This window comes from Haliotis rubra, unplaced genomic scaffold (assembly GCF_003918875.1).
Source record: "Haliotis rubra isolate DU_JTF1 unplaced genomic scaffold, ASM391887v1 Scf111, whole genome shotgun sequence".
NCBI classification, from domain to species: domain Eukaryota; kingdom Metazoa; phylum Mollusca; class Gastropoda; order Lepetellida; family Haliotidae; genus Haliotis; species Haliotis rubra.
In genome coordinates, this window is record NW_025765015.1 from 1,845,511 (window position 1) to 1,861,714 (window position 16,204).

The 16,204-nt window shown below is 41.2% G+C and overlaps 1 protein-coding gene and 1 long non-coding RNA gene across 2 annotated transcripts in view; one reads left to right on the plus strand and one right to left on the minus strand.

The window, feature by feature from the left end:
• Nucleotides 1-16,204, minus strand: part of LOC124288157 (F-box/LRR-repeat protein 5-like) — a 72,680-nt gene that overhangs the window by 26,420 nt on the left and 30,056 nt on the right. Inside the window, exons 7-9 of the mRNA XM_046724739.1 lie at nt 8,321-8,403; nt 6,038-6,559; nt 4,705-4,935 (exon numbers count right to left, since the gene is read on the minus strand). Coding sequence (XP_046580695.1) covers nt 4,707-4,935; nt 6,038-6,559; nt 8,321-8,403 — 834 coding nt within the window. The 3' untranslated portion in view covers nt 4,705-4,706. The remainder of the gene's footprint in view (nt 1-4,704; nt 4,936-6,037; nt 6,560-8,320; nt 8,404-16,204) is intronic.
• LOC124288174 lies at nt 2,676-3,043 on the plus strand. The gene is made up of 3 exons (XR_006901404.1): nt 2,676-2,766; nt 2,843-2,890; nt 3,016-3,043. It is a non-coding gene; the product is annotated as an uncharacterized LOC124288174 (long non-coding RNA).

The window sequence follows — 16,204 nt, forward strand, 5'->3', positions numbered from 1 at the left end:
CCTTAGCGAAGGCTTCCGTGAAGTCTGGTGGTCCGAGTCCGAACCTAAGGATGAAGCCGAGGTAGGTGATGATCTATAAAGCCTTCGCGAAGGCTGTACATCTGGGTCCTTCGTCGAGGTGGTCTGTGACTTCCTTCACGGAGGTGGCTTAGTCGTGGCCGTTACGTTGACGGGGGGTCCCTCTGGGATGTCGTCTATGTTGGAGCCTTCGCGAAGGCCCTCAGGAAGATCGTCCGACATCGGTGTAGACACATCAGGCTGCATGGCGATCTGTGCTGACGTAACTGTTGCCGACACCGGTCGTCTCTTGTGGCGTAGATCGGGAATGATGATCGGCTGATCATCGTAGAGGCCCAGTTCAGCGGCTGGAACAATCTCGGCTGAGAAGGTTCTTGAAGACTTCGTAGACTTTCTCTTGGAGGTAGACGCTGCCCTGGGGGTACGGAGTCTGCGTTGAGTAGATGTCGAGGCCCTCTTAGACTTTGGCTGCGATGACGGGATGTCTGGGGAAGCAGGACGCTTCTTGAGAGAGGGCGGACTGCATCCCACGCCTCTCCTCCGAGGGAAACTCTAGCGGAACACCAGACGGGAGGGGGTCGTCCGACAGCAGCTGACTGGCTAGGGGTTCCGATGTATCGGCCATGTCTAAACCTTGTTTGCGTGACCTATCTGCTGCACGTCTCAAGACACAAAGATGATATTTATTAAAAGCAGAATTAGATAGATTAATATAGTAACTGCAACGTGAAGCAAATGCACAAGGCGTAGTACAGCTAGGGCATATTAAATGCGGGTCAGCAGCAGAAAAACATAATCTACAATTAGTACAGATTTTCATCAACGTAAACTAGCTGAACAATCACGAAATCCCGTGAATAAACAGTAGAAATACGAATAATTATCAATACATATTAATGAAGGATACTAGTTACACCTCTATAGTAACCTATAAGAGGTAACTAACTAAGAATAACCAAAGGATTTAGTGTGTAAGGAGACACAGGCGCTCTCACATCCTGCTCACTGGGCGAAGAAGGAGAGAGTGAAGCATGAGGCCAGAAGGTGGCGCCGCCTTTCCCGCGCAAGGGCAAAGGGAGGCAACTCTTGGTGAGTACTCATTAGTGATTTTACATTGAAGGGAGCTTCAATTAAGGAGATACAAGTGTTCTACTATGTTCGCAAGAAGAAGAAGACAAGCAAAAGAGCATGAGTCAGGATAAGGAAAACTTACAAACTTTAAATGATATTACAGATAAAAAATACATTTTTGTCTTACATCGTCGAAAACCCCTGACACCAGGATATGGCTAGCTCAACATGCTACCTGTGGAATGAATACATTTTGGACAGTGGGATATGGCAGAGAGGTAAAGTTTTCTTCCTTTGGTAGAGGTATGGCTAGCTCAACCTGCCACGTATTACATGTGTAATGAAAATTTTTTGGATGGCTATGGCAGAGAGGTAAAGTTTTCTTCCTTTGGTAGAGGTATGGCTAGCTCAACCTGCTACCTGTAGAATGAATACTGTTTGTATGGTGGGATATGGCAGAGAGGTAAAGTTTTCTTCCTTTGGTAGAGGTATGGCTAGCTAAAACTGCTACCTACTACCTGTGTAATGAATACTTTTTGGATGGTGGGATATGGCAGAGAGGTAAAGTTTTCCTCTTTTGGTAGAGGTATGGCCTGCTGAATCAGGCCCCTCCTACTGCACGTCCAGTATACAGTCTACAAAGGAGGAGACATTACTCTCTGAATCATACCCCACAGGCAACCTGTGTTGTTATGACATGTAACTTATCCCTATAAGCTAGCTAGACACTTGGCTTACACATGGTGAATGTTGACATGTGGGATCGATACTACCTTTGGCTGATTCAAACAACAATGGCTGAAGGAACTCATCTCTTTTATTTGCATCAGTGAGTTTTCTGCATCTCGGAAGGTATCAAACTGTAGTATTTCTGACAGTTATAGAATATGCTGACATGTAGTGAGTATCTCTGACAGTTAGGTTGTAGAATATGCTGACATATAGTGAGTATCTCTGACAGTTAGGCTGTAGAATATGCTGACATGTAGTGAGTATCTCTGACAGTTAGGCTGTAGAATATGCTGACATGTAGTGAGTATCTCTGACAGTTAGGTTGTAGAATATGCTGACATGTAGTTAGTATCTCTGACAGTTAGGCTGTAGAATATGCTGACAAGTAGTTAGTATCTCTGACAGTTAGGCTGTAGAATATGCTGACATGTAGTCAGTATCTCTGACAGTTAGGCTGTAGAATATGCTGACAAGTAGTTGAGTATCTCTCTGACAGTTAGGCTGTAGAATATCTGACATATAGGTGTACAGTTAGGTTGTAGAATATGCTGACATGTAGTTAGTATCTCTGACAGTTAGGCTGTAGAATATGCTGACATGTAGTTAGTATCTCTGACAGTTAGGCTGTAGAATATGCTGACATGTAGTGAGTATCTCTGACAGTTAGGTTGTAGAATAGACATGTATAGTATCTATGACTCTGACAGTTAGGCTGTAGAATAGTTATGCTGACATGTAGTGAGTATCTCTGACAGTTAGGTTGTAGAATATGCTGACATGTAGTTAGTATCTCTGACAGTTAGGTTGTAGAATATGCTGAATATGCTGACATGTAGTTAGTAGTTAGTATCTGACAGTTAGGCTGTAGAATATGCTGACATATAGTTAGTATCTCTGACAGTTGGGCTGTAGAATATGCTGACATGTAGTTAGTATCTCTGACAGGTTGTTAGGTAGTTAGTATCCTGACAGTTGGGCTGAATATGCTGTAGAATATGCTGACAGTTAGTATCTCTGACAGTTAGGTTGTAGAATATGCTGACATGTAGTTAGTATCTCTGACAGTTAGGTTGTAGAATATGCTGACATCTGACAGTTAGTTAGTAGTATCTCTGACAGCTGTAGGCTGTAGAATATGCTGAACATGTGACAGTAGTAGTATCTCTCAGTTAGGCTGACAGTTATCTCTGACAGGCTGTAGAATATGCTGACATGTAGTGAGTATCTCTGACAGCATGTAGTTAGTATTTCTGACAGTTAGGGCTGTAGAATATGACTGACAGTTAGGTTGTAGAATATGACTAGTATCTCTGACAGTTAGGCTGTAGAATATGCTGACAGTTAGTATCTCTGACAGTTAGGTTGTAGAATATGCTGACATGTAGTTAGTATCTCTGACAGTTAGGCTGTAGAATATGCTCTGACAGTTAGGCTGTAGAATATGCTGACAAGTAGTTAGTATCTCTGACAGTTAGGCTGTAGAATATGCTGACATGTAGTTAGTATCTCTGACAGTTAGGCTGTAGAATATGCTAGTATCTCTGACAGTTATGTAGAATATGCTGACATGTAGTTAGTATCTCTGACAGTTAGGCTGTAGAATATGCTGACATGTAGTGAGTATCTCTGACAGTTAGGCTGTAGAATATGCTGACATGTAGTTAGTATCTCCTGACAGTTAGGTTGTAGAAATATGCTGACATGTAGTTAGTATCTCTGACAGTTAGGCTGTAGAATATGCTGACAAGTAGTTAGTATTTATGACAGTTAGGCTGTAGACTATGCTGACATGTAGTTAGTATCTCTGACAGTTGGGCTGTAGAATATGCTGACATGTAGTTAGTATCTCTGACAGTTGGGCTGTAGAATATGCTGACAAGTAGTTAGTATCTCTGACAGTTAGGCTGTAGAATATGCTGACAAGTAGTTAGTATCTCTGACAGTTAGGTTGTAGAATATGCTGACATGTAGTGAGTATCTCTGACAGTTAGGTTGTAGAATATGCTGACATGTAGTTAGTATCTCTGACAGTTAGGCTGTAGAATATGCTGACATGTAGTTAGTATCTCTGACAGTTAGGCTGTAGAATATGCTGACAAGTAGTGAGTATCTCTGACAGTTAGGTTGTAGAATATGCTGACATATAGTTAGTATCTCTGACAGTTAGGTTGTAGAATATGCTGACAAGTAGTTAGTATCACTGACAGTTAGGTTGTAGAATATGCTGACATGTAGTTAGTATCTCTGACAGTTAGGCTGTAGAATATGCTGACATGTAATTAGTATCACTGACAGTTAGGTTGTAGAATATGCTGACATGTAGTTAGTATCTCTGACAGTTAGGCTGTAGAATATGCTGACATGTAATTAGTAGCTCTGACAGTTGGGATGTAGGATATGCTGACAAGTAGTTAGTATCTCTGACAGTTAGGTTGTAGAATATGCTGACATACAGTTAGTATCTCTGACAGTTGGGCTGTAGAATATGCTGACAAGTAGTTAGTATCTCTGACAGTTAGGCTGTAGAATATGCTGACATGTAGTGAGTATCTCTGACAGTTAGGCTGTAGAATATGCTGACATGTAGTTAGTATCTCTGACAGTTAGGCTATACAATATGCTGACATATAGTTAGTATCTCTGACAGGCTGTAGAATATGCTGACAAGTAGTTAGTATCTCTGACAGTTAGGTTGTAGAATATGCTGACATATAGTTAGTATCTCTGACAGTTAGGTTGTAGAATATGCTGACATGTAGTTATCACAGTGTTCCAGATCTGCATGATGGACAGCGTTGGACAGACCGTGCCAACTTCTATATCCTCACCAACTTTGTTGGACAGGGGATAACAATCTGTAGAAGACAATAAAACAGCAAGTACCTTTAATAACCCAGACGGCAGCAGAAGCGAGAAGAACATCCCAGATTCTGGCATCCACTGGCTGACTTGGCAAACGGGTCATCAGCGATATTGTCACAGTAGAAGAGCTGTGCATGATCCAGGTGCTGACATGCACTCACCATGTCTGACAGGCCACGAGCACGAATGCCAACACATCCCGATAAATCCAGGAAAGCAAGTGACCGCACACACTTCTCTTCAGACAATGCTCTGTTTTTAAGAAAAAGAAGCTACTATTTCAAATTCACACATCAAAGTCTAACAACTAAACATTTGAAAGTAAAGGGCTAAAACATTTCAAAAGAATTAAAGGTCTTCACGGAGACACACCCAAAGCCTGAGAGATTTGTTTGTTTGTTGTTTAATGCTGCACTCAGCAATGTTCCAGCTATATGGCAGCAGTCTGTAATCAACAGCATGAGCATCAATCGAGGTACATTTGTGTAATTGGGATACGATGACATGTGTCAACCAAGTCAGCGAGTCTGACCACAAGATCCAGTTAGTTGTCTCTTACAACAATCATGGGTTGCTGAAACCAATTCCAACCTGGATCTTCACAGGTAGACTGAGAGAAAAAATGGTGTTGAAAGTTCAATGCTGCAGTCAAAAATATTCCAGCAACATCATAATGGCCTGTCCATATACGCCAGGCACACAATTGACAGAGAGCATGAGCACCAATCCATGTCCTCCGTCTGGTCACCTAGTCTGACCACACAATCCACTCTCACTGACTATTGCAACGAGAAACAGAATGCTGGGGACCTTGTTACATAGTTACAAAGACTGGGTGATATTGAAGTAATGTAATCATTTTGGTGACTATTAAGCTATATGATAATCATGATGGTGGTCTGTAAGTATACAAGTGTGGACAACAATGACTAATTACAGTACAAAAATTGAAACAGATGCCCTAAGCTTCCTTCTTTAAATGAAAACCATATTTTGTTTGGGAATTGGCTAAATGCCTAATTGGTCGTTATGAGAAGCTCAAACTGTAAAATGTTTGGATGATACTGATACATAAGAGTTACATATATTAAAACATGTTAAAGGAGAGAGAATAACTCATGTGAGAGATATGTTCTACTGGATTAATAATGCCATTGCCACAGGCAGGTGAAACAAATAGCAAATAGTTTTATTGAATAAGACATCCCACTGGTTTTCTACTGTGGACAATTTCATACTTTGATAGTCCCCTTAATTTCCATTTAACTAACATAATCAGTTTGGATGGCATTCACTGTGTAAAACCAAGTCCTAGCAACAGTGACTTTCAGTGCAAGAGATGTGAGATGCCTACCTGAGGCCAACGTCCGTGATCTGGTAGCAGCCCGACAAACTCAGGTACTCTAGGCCAGTTCTGTTCTCACACTGCTCGCAAACACTGCTGGTCAGGCTTTTGTTACAAACAAAATGCTGTCTGACTTGATTTACTAATTGTCTGATGTCAGAGCTACTGCAATGAGTGAGAGTGGCCTGTGAAACTTGGACAGACTTCAGATTTTGCTCAAATGTCTTTGGTTTCTCTGTACCACAGCAAGTTTCTGAAGAACACTTTTGACTACGCTCAAACAAATCTCCTAGCACTGCATCACAGATAAGCCACTTCCTCATCTCAGAATAAGGCAGCGTTCCAGTTGGTACTTGTGTATGTTGTGAGAGATGCTGAATGTCAAACGTGTCACATGAAACAGGGTTGTGCTGTCTGCCTGTGTGGGGGCAGGTCATTGCCTGGGACAGTCGCTGGAGGGAGATGTCCGTAATGTTCACACATCCTGTCAAGTCCAAGTGTCTCAGCTGGGAACAGCACCCTTCAGAGAGGCTGAATCAGAATGACAGAAGACACATGTAACGTGTACCAAACATAGCTGAAGGCAAGGGGTACTACTCTGAAGGCACTATAACTCACCATTTATCTTCATAATGAACAGATTGTTTCATATGATGAGCTTGTTATGCATAGGTACAGAAAGTTGGGCTGCTGATATGAAGACTGTGTTTAGTGGTCAATTTTATGGATAGAATATTTGGTTAAATACAATCTTTAATCTGGAAACATAACAGAACATTATTACACAGCAAGAAAAATCCACATAAAGTATCATCCAAATTGATTGAAGCAGTAATGGGAACTAAGTTTTTCACCTTTACGACTGTATCAACAAATGTCCAAGTCGAGTGCAGATATGCTACCTAAAGCAACATAATGTACCTACAATTTCAGCTTTCTATGTCAAGACAAAATTCAAGTCACATTATGATCCAAATGTTTTCAATACGTCCCAGCTGTTCTGACCCTAATTTTACAAGCCAGTATCAAGGTTATTAGGAAGTAATATTTCTGATATTCTGATAAATGTTCCCTTAGCAAACTCATAACTATATATATATATATAACTTATATATGAAGACGTGATATCAAAGTTGACAAAAACTATGCATTTATGGCCTATATTTAATCATTTTAAATAAATTGGGGAATTTTGACTACCACCCTGGGGCAATTTGTCAAGAAATCCAGGGCAATTTGACCAAATTTGCTGGGGCATTTTGTAGCTGGGGCAATTCGACTGGTACCCTATTTTATCAAAATCGCACTTGATTTTATCTATGTTGAAATACCACTGACAGTAAGGTTTAACAAGGAATGAATCTCATGGGTACTGCTTCCTTCTTCATCCTAGCTTTTGGGAGTTTCATAACCAATGTGTGCATGTCTCTTTCGTATGTGCCCGAATGGATAAGAACATTTCTCCTGCCTAAATCTTTTTACTCGGAAAACGGAAGAAATAGGGTCTCTTTCCATTGTTCGATGATGCCGTGCATCCCCAGGCAACGCAATACACCATCGATTTGTATTAGTGTAGCACTTGGTCTTTGGCAATATGGCAGGCTCTAGTCACATATGACGTCACGAGTGGAAAGGTCACGTGAGTTCCAGCGGAATATGAATAATGGCCGAAGCTCAGAAAACAGAAACTGTTTTCGCGATTAAACATAAATAACCATATGTTTGAATTAAAAATTGGTGTACATGTTTCTGATGACTTTATCTTTCACCCAGCAAAACATTGCAATTGTCTAGTAATCTCCTTTAAGTTGAGACTTCCTCATATGTGAGGCATTTCATAAGCATATTGATCTGTATTGCTGAATTATTTCCTCGATCCAAAACCATCACTGGTGACTCGGTGAAGAATATCCCATGTTATTTACAAGAGAAATTAAGGTGCATCCTTTAATGTCCCTTGACTGAAACATTCCAACATCTCATTACTTTAGTTTGTTGCATAGAATGCAGTGCATAATAAAAATACATTAACTTCTTAAAGGGACACTTAGAGGTTGGAACAGTAAAGAAGGATAACAACAGATTGCTTAACATCTTCTTTATTACAGAAAGTGATGTACTGTTATTCTTCCATAGGAATACATTGTCATGAATGTATGCCAGGACTCGACTGAGGCTACATGTTGAACAGATTGGTTGTGTCAGGAAATGTTTCAGACAATATAAACTTCCATGAAGTTCAGCCTCTCAGATGCTCATGCACTTGACTTAGTGGAGGATGACTATACGTACCCTTTGAATGCTGCGTCCGAGATGGGGGTGTAGGACAGGTCCAGGTACTGCAGCTTCCCACATCTCATCAACAGCTGCCGCAGCTGAACACAAGAAGGTCAATAAGATCAGTTGGGAAGGAATACTAGACTGACTGACTGACTGAGTTTGGTTTTACGCCGCTTTTAGCAACATTCCAGCAACATCACGGCGGGGGACACCAGAAATGGGCTTCACACATTGTGCCCATGTGGGGATTCGAACCCGGGTCTTCGGCGTGACGAGCAAACGCTTTAACCATTAGGCTACCCCACCGCCCCTTGTGTATGTGTGTTTGTTTTGAAATAAACATACGAAGTACTGTACATTGGAAAGAATCCTATCACTTGTGTTATCTTATCGATTGATTGTAGAAATGTGCAACGTTTTAATAAATGTTTTGCATGTCAACAGTATATTTCATTGCAAAAATATGGATGTAATTCGGTCAGTTTAATCTAGTTGTGAACATTGGCCAAAGATTTAATGAAGTCACTGGTGTAGCTTCTTTTGAATATATACATTATTATTATTCTAAAGTTTGTAGACCGCCCGTCTAAGTACTCCCTTGTCAAAGTTGTCATGGATGGTTGTACGTCCCGGTTTTGCTTTTGAGACGGTCCCTGTCTTGTCTGATTTGTTTACAATATTGTAAACTTGTTGGTAAGACATACCAACATCTCTACAAGTTCTGTAAAAAACCCTTTCTAAACTAATGAAAGGTTAACCTCTGTCTTTTTCAAGCACAAAAAAACTTATAAACCTTTGTAACAATCGACTGCAAATAGTTGGTCATAGTGGACGCTGTGATAAAGATGTGCATGCATGACGGGAAACTTATTTATCAAGACTTAACATTTATATTAATATTTCTCCAATAAAGAAACGATAACTAAGTAAAGTAACACAAACATTCAACATATATTTGTTTAAGAAAAACGTTAATTCATATTTATACACCACCTGTATTATTAGCATAAATTTAAAGACTATTTCAGATTTCTGTTGTTGAACTGAAAAAATCTTAAGTTGTTGTTTTGGTACCAAATTCTCTCCTGTAAACTGCCCTTTAAATGCATGGGAATGTTAAATCGATTGAAATAAAAATTAGGTACACTATAGGCAAGTTGATATATTGACAACATAGTACATTTATCACCTTTATAAAGATATTTAAGCAATTTTATAAAGATATTTAAGCAAAAAAGCATTTTTCTAGCATTTCCGACAGTACTATAGTATAAGTACTATGCTAGTCAGATCCGGCTCCCTTGTTCATTGCTATCTACGGTTGTCATTAGCCTATACAGTATATATAATGTCAGTGCCTTCTGACTTAGGGTAATCAGCGACCCGCCGTCCAACCAGGGGATAAATGCAAATCATGAGATAGGATAAATTTAAAAATTTGGAAATTTTAATATAAATTGTATATTTATATACTTATCCTATCTCACACGATGAATGCCCACCCAGCCTCCCCTCTACTCAGATTACGACAGTTACATATAACTGTCATTGGCTCCAAGAAGAGAATGATCACTCTGAGGTAGTCACGTGGGTCAACGTGCTGCACGCTTAGCCAGGGACTAGGGACCTGTCCTGTAAATAGAGCAGCCTGGGGAACATGGGAGTAGGGACAAGAGAGGCCTTCAGGAAAAGTTCTCATTCGTTCCACTCAGCGTTGAAGCAAGAGAAAGAAGTGCAAATCATGAGGTAGGATAAGTATATATACAATTTATATTAAAATTTCCATATATATGCGTCAAAGGGGGATATAGTATTGGGCTTGATCTGTCCGTACGTCCATACATATGAATTGAAATATCATAAGAACCGTCGACTAGATTCTTTTCATATGTGGTACCTAGGTTCATCACAGTATGCGAAAGGTCCCAGTCAGGTTTGGTGACCTTGACCTTCATTTCAAGGTCACAAGGGGACTTTTAACGTTTTACCCTTGTTAGCGAGATATCTCAAGAACCGTTCTCTGGATTTTCTACAAATTTTACACGAAGCTTCATCTAGGAAAGACGCTGGGCCCAGTCGATTTTGGTGACCTTCACTTAGTTTTCAAGGTCACAGCGACACTTTGAAGATTTCAGCATGTTAACCTGAATTTTAAGCTTGTCAGTGAGATACCTCAAGAACCATTCAATGGATTTTCTTCATATTTGACACCATGCTTCATCTAGGGAAGGCGCAGGGCCCAGTCAATTTTGGTGATTTTCATGTTTTCTTCAAGGTCACAGCAACACATTGAACATTTCAGTTTGTTAACCTACATGTTCACCTTGTCAGTGAGACATCTCACAAACAATTCACTGTATTTTCTTCATATTTGACACAAAGCATCTTCTTGGGAAGATGCAGGTTGACAGGTCGTGCTTTTGTTGACATTTAACTTTGTCTTAAACTGCAACCTTCACTTTCATTACTTTTTAAGTTTGATATGATAATTTGCAGCGGGGGATTATGTCACCTTAGTGACAACTGCTTGTTCTTTATGCAGATCATAACCTTTTACTAGGTTATTAAGAAAATTAATTTGCTTTTCCTTTTTTGTCTCAGTATGTAGTTTGCAGTTGCTTTTCAAAACTCTGAAATTTGTATTATGCAACTCTTTGGTGAGCATAATACATATTTTTTTATTCCTAATGTGTGGTATTAATCATACAGAAATTAATAATCTCTTTATCACATAATGACATTCTTAAAATTACTCTTGAAAAAGAAGCAAATTGTACATGAATATATATGAAGAGAATAGAGCATTCGAGTAAGAACACTTTGCGATACACCAAGGTGAAGGTTGTTCATGATGGCGGCATATGGTTGTGCAAGTCGTTAATATAGTGCAAACATAACTCTTACTTAAAATATGATCTTTCTGTCTAACAAGAATAACAAAATCAGGCAGTTTTCAACAGAAAATTTGTAATTCATCAGAAACAGGTTCTTTGGAATCAGACAAAGAGTACTGAATTAGGTCACAATTTCATAACGAGGGGACGTCATATTGTTGTTGTGATAGATAGATTGAAATCCTTGGGTGGTACCTTTCTCAGATGATCACCTTTCACTTGTGCCTCATAATCTGTACCTTCAATTTGAATGAAGTACTCTGTCTCATGTTTTCCAAAGTCAGTTCCTGCAGTACCAACTCCAGAACCACTGTCATCAATTCTTACAGAATCACCAATTTTGACAATGGGGGCAGTCATGTTTATTTACAAACCCCCAGTAGACTCGCAACGTCATTAATGAAATGTCAATGTTTTAGGATTCACATGGCATGTATGGAGTTTTGTGTAAGTAGTTCGTGTATTGACCTAATTTGCATATTTATCAGATTTGGATACCAAGTTTATCAGATTGCGTTATGACATGATAAAGTGTTTGCATACAATGGTATGTCTGACAACATCAGTGGCCGGGTCGTGTGGATAATATGTTGCTGTATAGTTTCCTTTTAAGACAATCTGTTGCTTCTAGTATTCCTTTAGGGGCGGTGGGGTAGCCTAATGGTTAAAGCGTTTGCTCGTCACGCCGAAGACCCGGGTTCGAATCCCCACATGGGCACAATGTGTGAAGCCCATTTCTGGTGTCCCCCGCCGTGATGTTGCTGGAATGTTGCTAAAAGCGGCGTAAAACCAAACTCAGTCAGTCACATACACAAATGATCCCGTACATAACCAATACGTATACTATACGTACACATATTCAACATTTTGAAGAAAACATCTATTGAGATGACCCCTCGCCCGAGCGTGTGCTCAGGTGTCATTTTCACCTGTCGATACCGTGCATGCTGATGACGTAACACAGGCAGTTAATGTTTGTATCAAATAACGTCCCACTACCTTCACGAAAGTGAGAGGACGCAGCTTAGCGAGTGTAATCAGTCGCATTACCACGATTTCCATGGTACCCCCGTAACTAGTATCAGGCCAGCCTCTGCTTCGAAACAACCCCCATAGACACCGTCCCGAGGAGGGTGAAAGGGTCATTGAATTGGAAAACTCACACTTTTAACATTCAGTACCACAACATCATCTTATGACTTCCATTAAATACCACAGTAAGATCACATAGATGTGTATAGGTACTTAGGAGCATGAACGCTACGAAGTGTAACACTTTGGGAATGACTCACTTCACTGACGTAATTACTCCATAGAGCAGACGACAGTAAGTGAGGTGGCGACTCTCCACAGTCTCAAATAAAATTGAGGGGAGAAATCTAAGTCCCGGAAGAATCGAAGACACAAATCAGAAATAAAATTCAGAATTTTATTCAGATTGTACACAAAGCGGAAAAGATCACAACTGGTGATCATCTGCGCTGAAGCTGATGGTTGTACCGAGTGGCGAACAGGTCTACATCTGGTCATGATAACAGGTAGATCATCGATTGGAATATCAGAGGCAGTAGTTTCCATTCAGTGAGTGACAAGGGGTTTGGGACGTGACAGGGCATCGGCAATGACATTCCTCATCCCGGGAATGTGTCGGCTTTGGCCACTGTGTTGAGTGAATCGATCAGATGATAAATTCCGAAACATCAACTGAAGCAGAGCTGCTGATCCTGTCGACCCCTGATGGTTTATGTACCAAACTACCATTGAAATGTCTGATTGAATCAGTATATGAGAGGACCGTAGTTCAACTTCCCAATGCCGAACGGCGAGAATGAGTGCTGAATTCCAATTCGTTGATATGATGGGCCCTTTCTCCTGATGACCACTGCTAGGCCACTTGATGGAGAAAGTGAGCACCCCAGTCCTTGAGAGTCGACGAACAGGTGTTGAGTCGGTATGAAGGGCACCATAGAGACTCCACCGCAAACATTCCACTCATTGAGCTACCAACGAATGACTGAATGTAGTTGTGCGGGAAGACGAATCAACTCCCTGGGGTTGTCGTCCCGAATGTGTATGGGCACAGAAACATCTGAAGAGGGCGAAGCTGCAGCTGGCCCCTGTAAGACAGCGTTTATGCAGGACCCTCCATTGGTAATGATGCCCCTTGAAAGTAAACTGAAGATACTTCTGATAGTCTGGATGTATCAGGATGTGAAGGTAGGCGTCTCGTAGGTCGAGGGAAATGAGAGGTCTAACATGGATTGTCAGCCAATCTACAGGAACGTTCACATTGTAAACGAATTGAAGAAATTCGTATGATCAGCGACCTCAGGAACGTTTTGGTCGGCCGAACTAAATAATGGTTCGCCAGGTGGAGTGATAAAGGTAGTAGATCGCTGCCTAGTGACAGTCCGGACATAACTGCAGTGACCTCTGAACTCAGTGCTTGAGCTAGTGTAGAAAACCGTGTAACCCCAGCCAAAGTCAACCATTCACGGGTGTTTCTGTCTGTCACCCTCGATAAGCAGTCTCTCTCGACTGGCTGACGAAATCCCCACACAATCACTCTTACCGGGAATGGCACCGTTCATTGTTTCTAGCCTTTAAAGGCTGGACTTGATATCCGACTCATGGGACCAAGACAAGTCGGCCAGGGCACTTCATAGTCACTCTAATCATCTAATAGTAGTCCGCCATTTGCAAACGTTACCCACGATGCATCCACGACAAAGATCCGGACAACACGGTCTACAGTTAACCGGGCGAGTTACTACCCATAAATTCCGGGCTAAGCTATGCTGGCTTCTTGACATGATATCGCTGCTGGTACCATGCACAAAAACTTGACCAATCTGTCATCTGTCCAGAAACTTGCTGATGATGTAAAACGAAGGGTGCTGAAGATGACGAACCATCTGCAATGATTGCACCCTGCGATACACAGAAACACTGTTTCGAGGAGTCTGTAGTAACAAGACTCAGTGAAGCGTCATAAAGTATTCCTGGCTGGCAAGTTTATCTAGTAATGCCCTATCAGGTGGTTGTAGAGCTGATATCTACGCTGAAGGATAGATTCTTTGAACCGAATCATTCATCAAAGGTGAAGATCGGATGGTAGATTAAGTCTGGAATGAGATGAGTCCCGGTCATGGCGGACTCTTGAGAACTAGGATCGTCAGACCGCCAAGTGCCGGGCGTAATATGTCTAGATGACGGCGCTACTGACATCAAATGTGAATCGATTCGGCATGGTGAAGCACATAGCTATTACCTCTGTTCAACCAGCAGAAAAAGGGTACCAGGTGGGATAAGTTATGTGACTAAAAACTTTAAGCGCCTCACAAGCCGTAAGGTAAACCGGATAAACAAATCAGTTTGTCGTGCTTAGAGCTTGCCACTCCGTGGTGAGGAGTTCAGCACCTCACAGATGCCCTGAAAACTAGGATCGTGTTGAAAACTAGCAGAGTTTGCCAAGTTTGGCTGTATCTAGATGCAAGTTCACGATTCTCGTTGAGGATGTAAAAAAACAGTTTGACAAGTCCCGATCCTTCATGCTGAACGTAATAAATAGAACATCTGGTATCTTGCTCTAGGTAGCTGTAGGTGGTCGGCGAACCAAGCGATTATGTGTGTCGACCAAAACAGTTCCTGCATATTAAAGGCGACGGGCATAGCCCGAACCTTGAAAACAAAGACGAAGTTCAATGTGGCTTAAGTGTCTTGGGAGGCATCCCAGACACAATTTGCATAGGCTCTGACGAACCAATAGGCTGGTAAGATGCGCCGTGTTGGAAATAACACGAGTGGTGAATCGCCGAATTCGGTGAATCAGCTCAATTGGTAGGCAAGGTCCAAGGAACGGATTATTGACAAATGCTGACAGTTCGATGAATGCTGACAATTCACTGATCTTGAACGGCCAGGTGAACTGGTTTGGCGATATGAAACAATTCGGCCTGGTGAAACGGGACAAATCGGGCTAGTAAATCGGTTCAGCTTAGTGATCTGATTCAGAATGGTGAGCCGGAACATTGATGTGATCTGGATTAGCATTGTGATTTGGATCGTGACTGTGATCTGGATCGGTTTGGTAATCCGAAACGTTTAAATGATCTCAGCTGATGGAGATATCTAGATGAACCGGTGAGGCGAGGTGAAATGTTCCATCCGAGGTGAACTGGTTCAACGAGGTGAATCGTTTGGTGAAGACAGCCGTTACGGCGAGGCGAACCATTTCGGTGCGGTGAATCGAATCGATGATGTGAACCATTTCGGCGATAAGAAACAGTCTTATATATGGCGAATTGAGTTGATGTCGTGATCCAATACGCCATGGCGAAACAGTTTGACCTGGTGAATCCATTCGGTGTGGTGAATCGGTTCGGCGATTTGAGGATGTAGATCGGCTGTGTGAGTCAGCTGGCAACACAGAGCGGTTCTGTGTTCAGACTATTTAATAATAATAAAGAATTGACTTATTCCACCGCTTCAACCATATTGATAGGAAAATAGTGACGATACTTCTGTACTTCAGATACACAGAGGTCATTGAACGGATCCCAACAACGTATTTCAAAAGGTTCTTAAAACTTGGAAAATGTGCGTCAATCAAGGCCATCCTTGGTGAACTAGGACGTTTTCCTATGTTCGTGCTCACACAGGCCAAAGTAATAAAATTCTGGTTCAAATTACTGCATATGGAGAATAATTGTTACCCTTTACAATCATATAAGATGCTTAAATCTTTCGACGATATGGGCAAGAGCAACTGGGTGTCAAATGTAAGAACCATTCTTTTCCGAACCGGCTTTTCACACGTATGGTTCAACCAAGGAGTTGAAAATGTAAAGTTATTCATGTTTATCTTCCAACAACGACTTACAGATATAGGACACCTAGGCTGGCGCAACGATATCAATACATCAAAACATCTGAACCAATACTCACAGTTCAAATACGATCTCCAACTGGAACATTACATCACAGAACTAAAAAGTAAAGA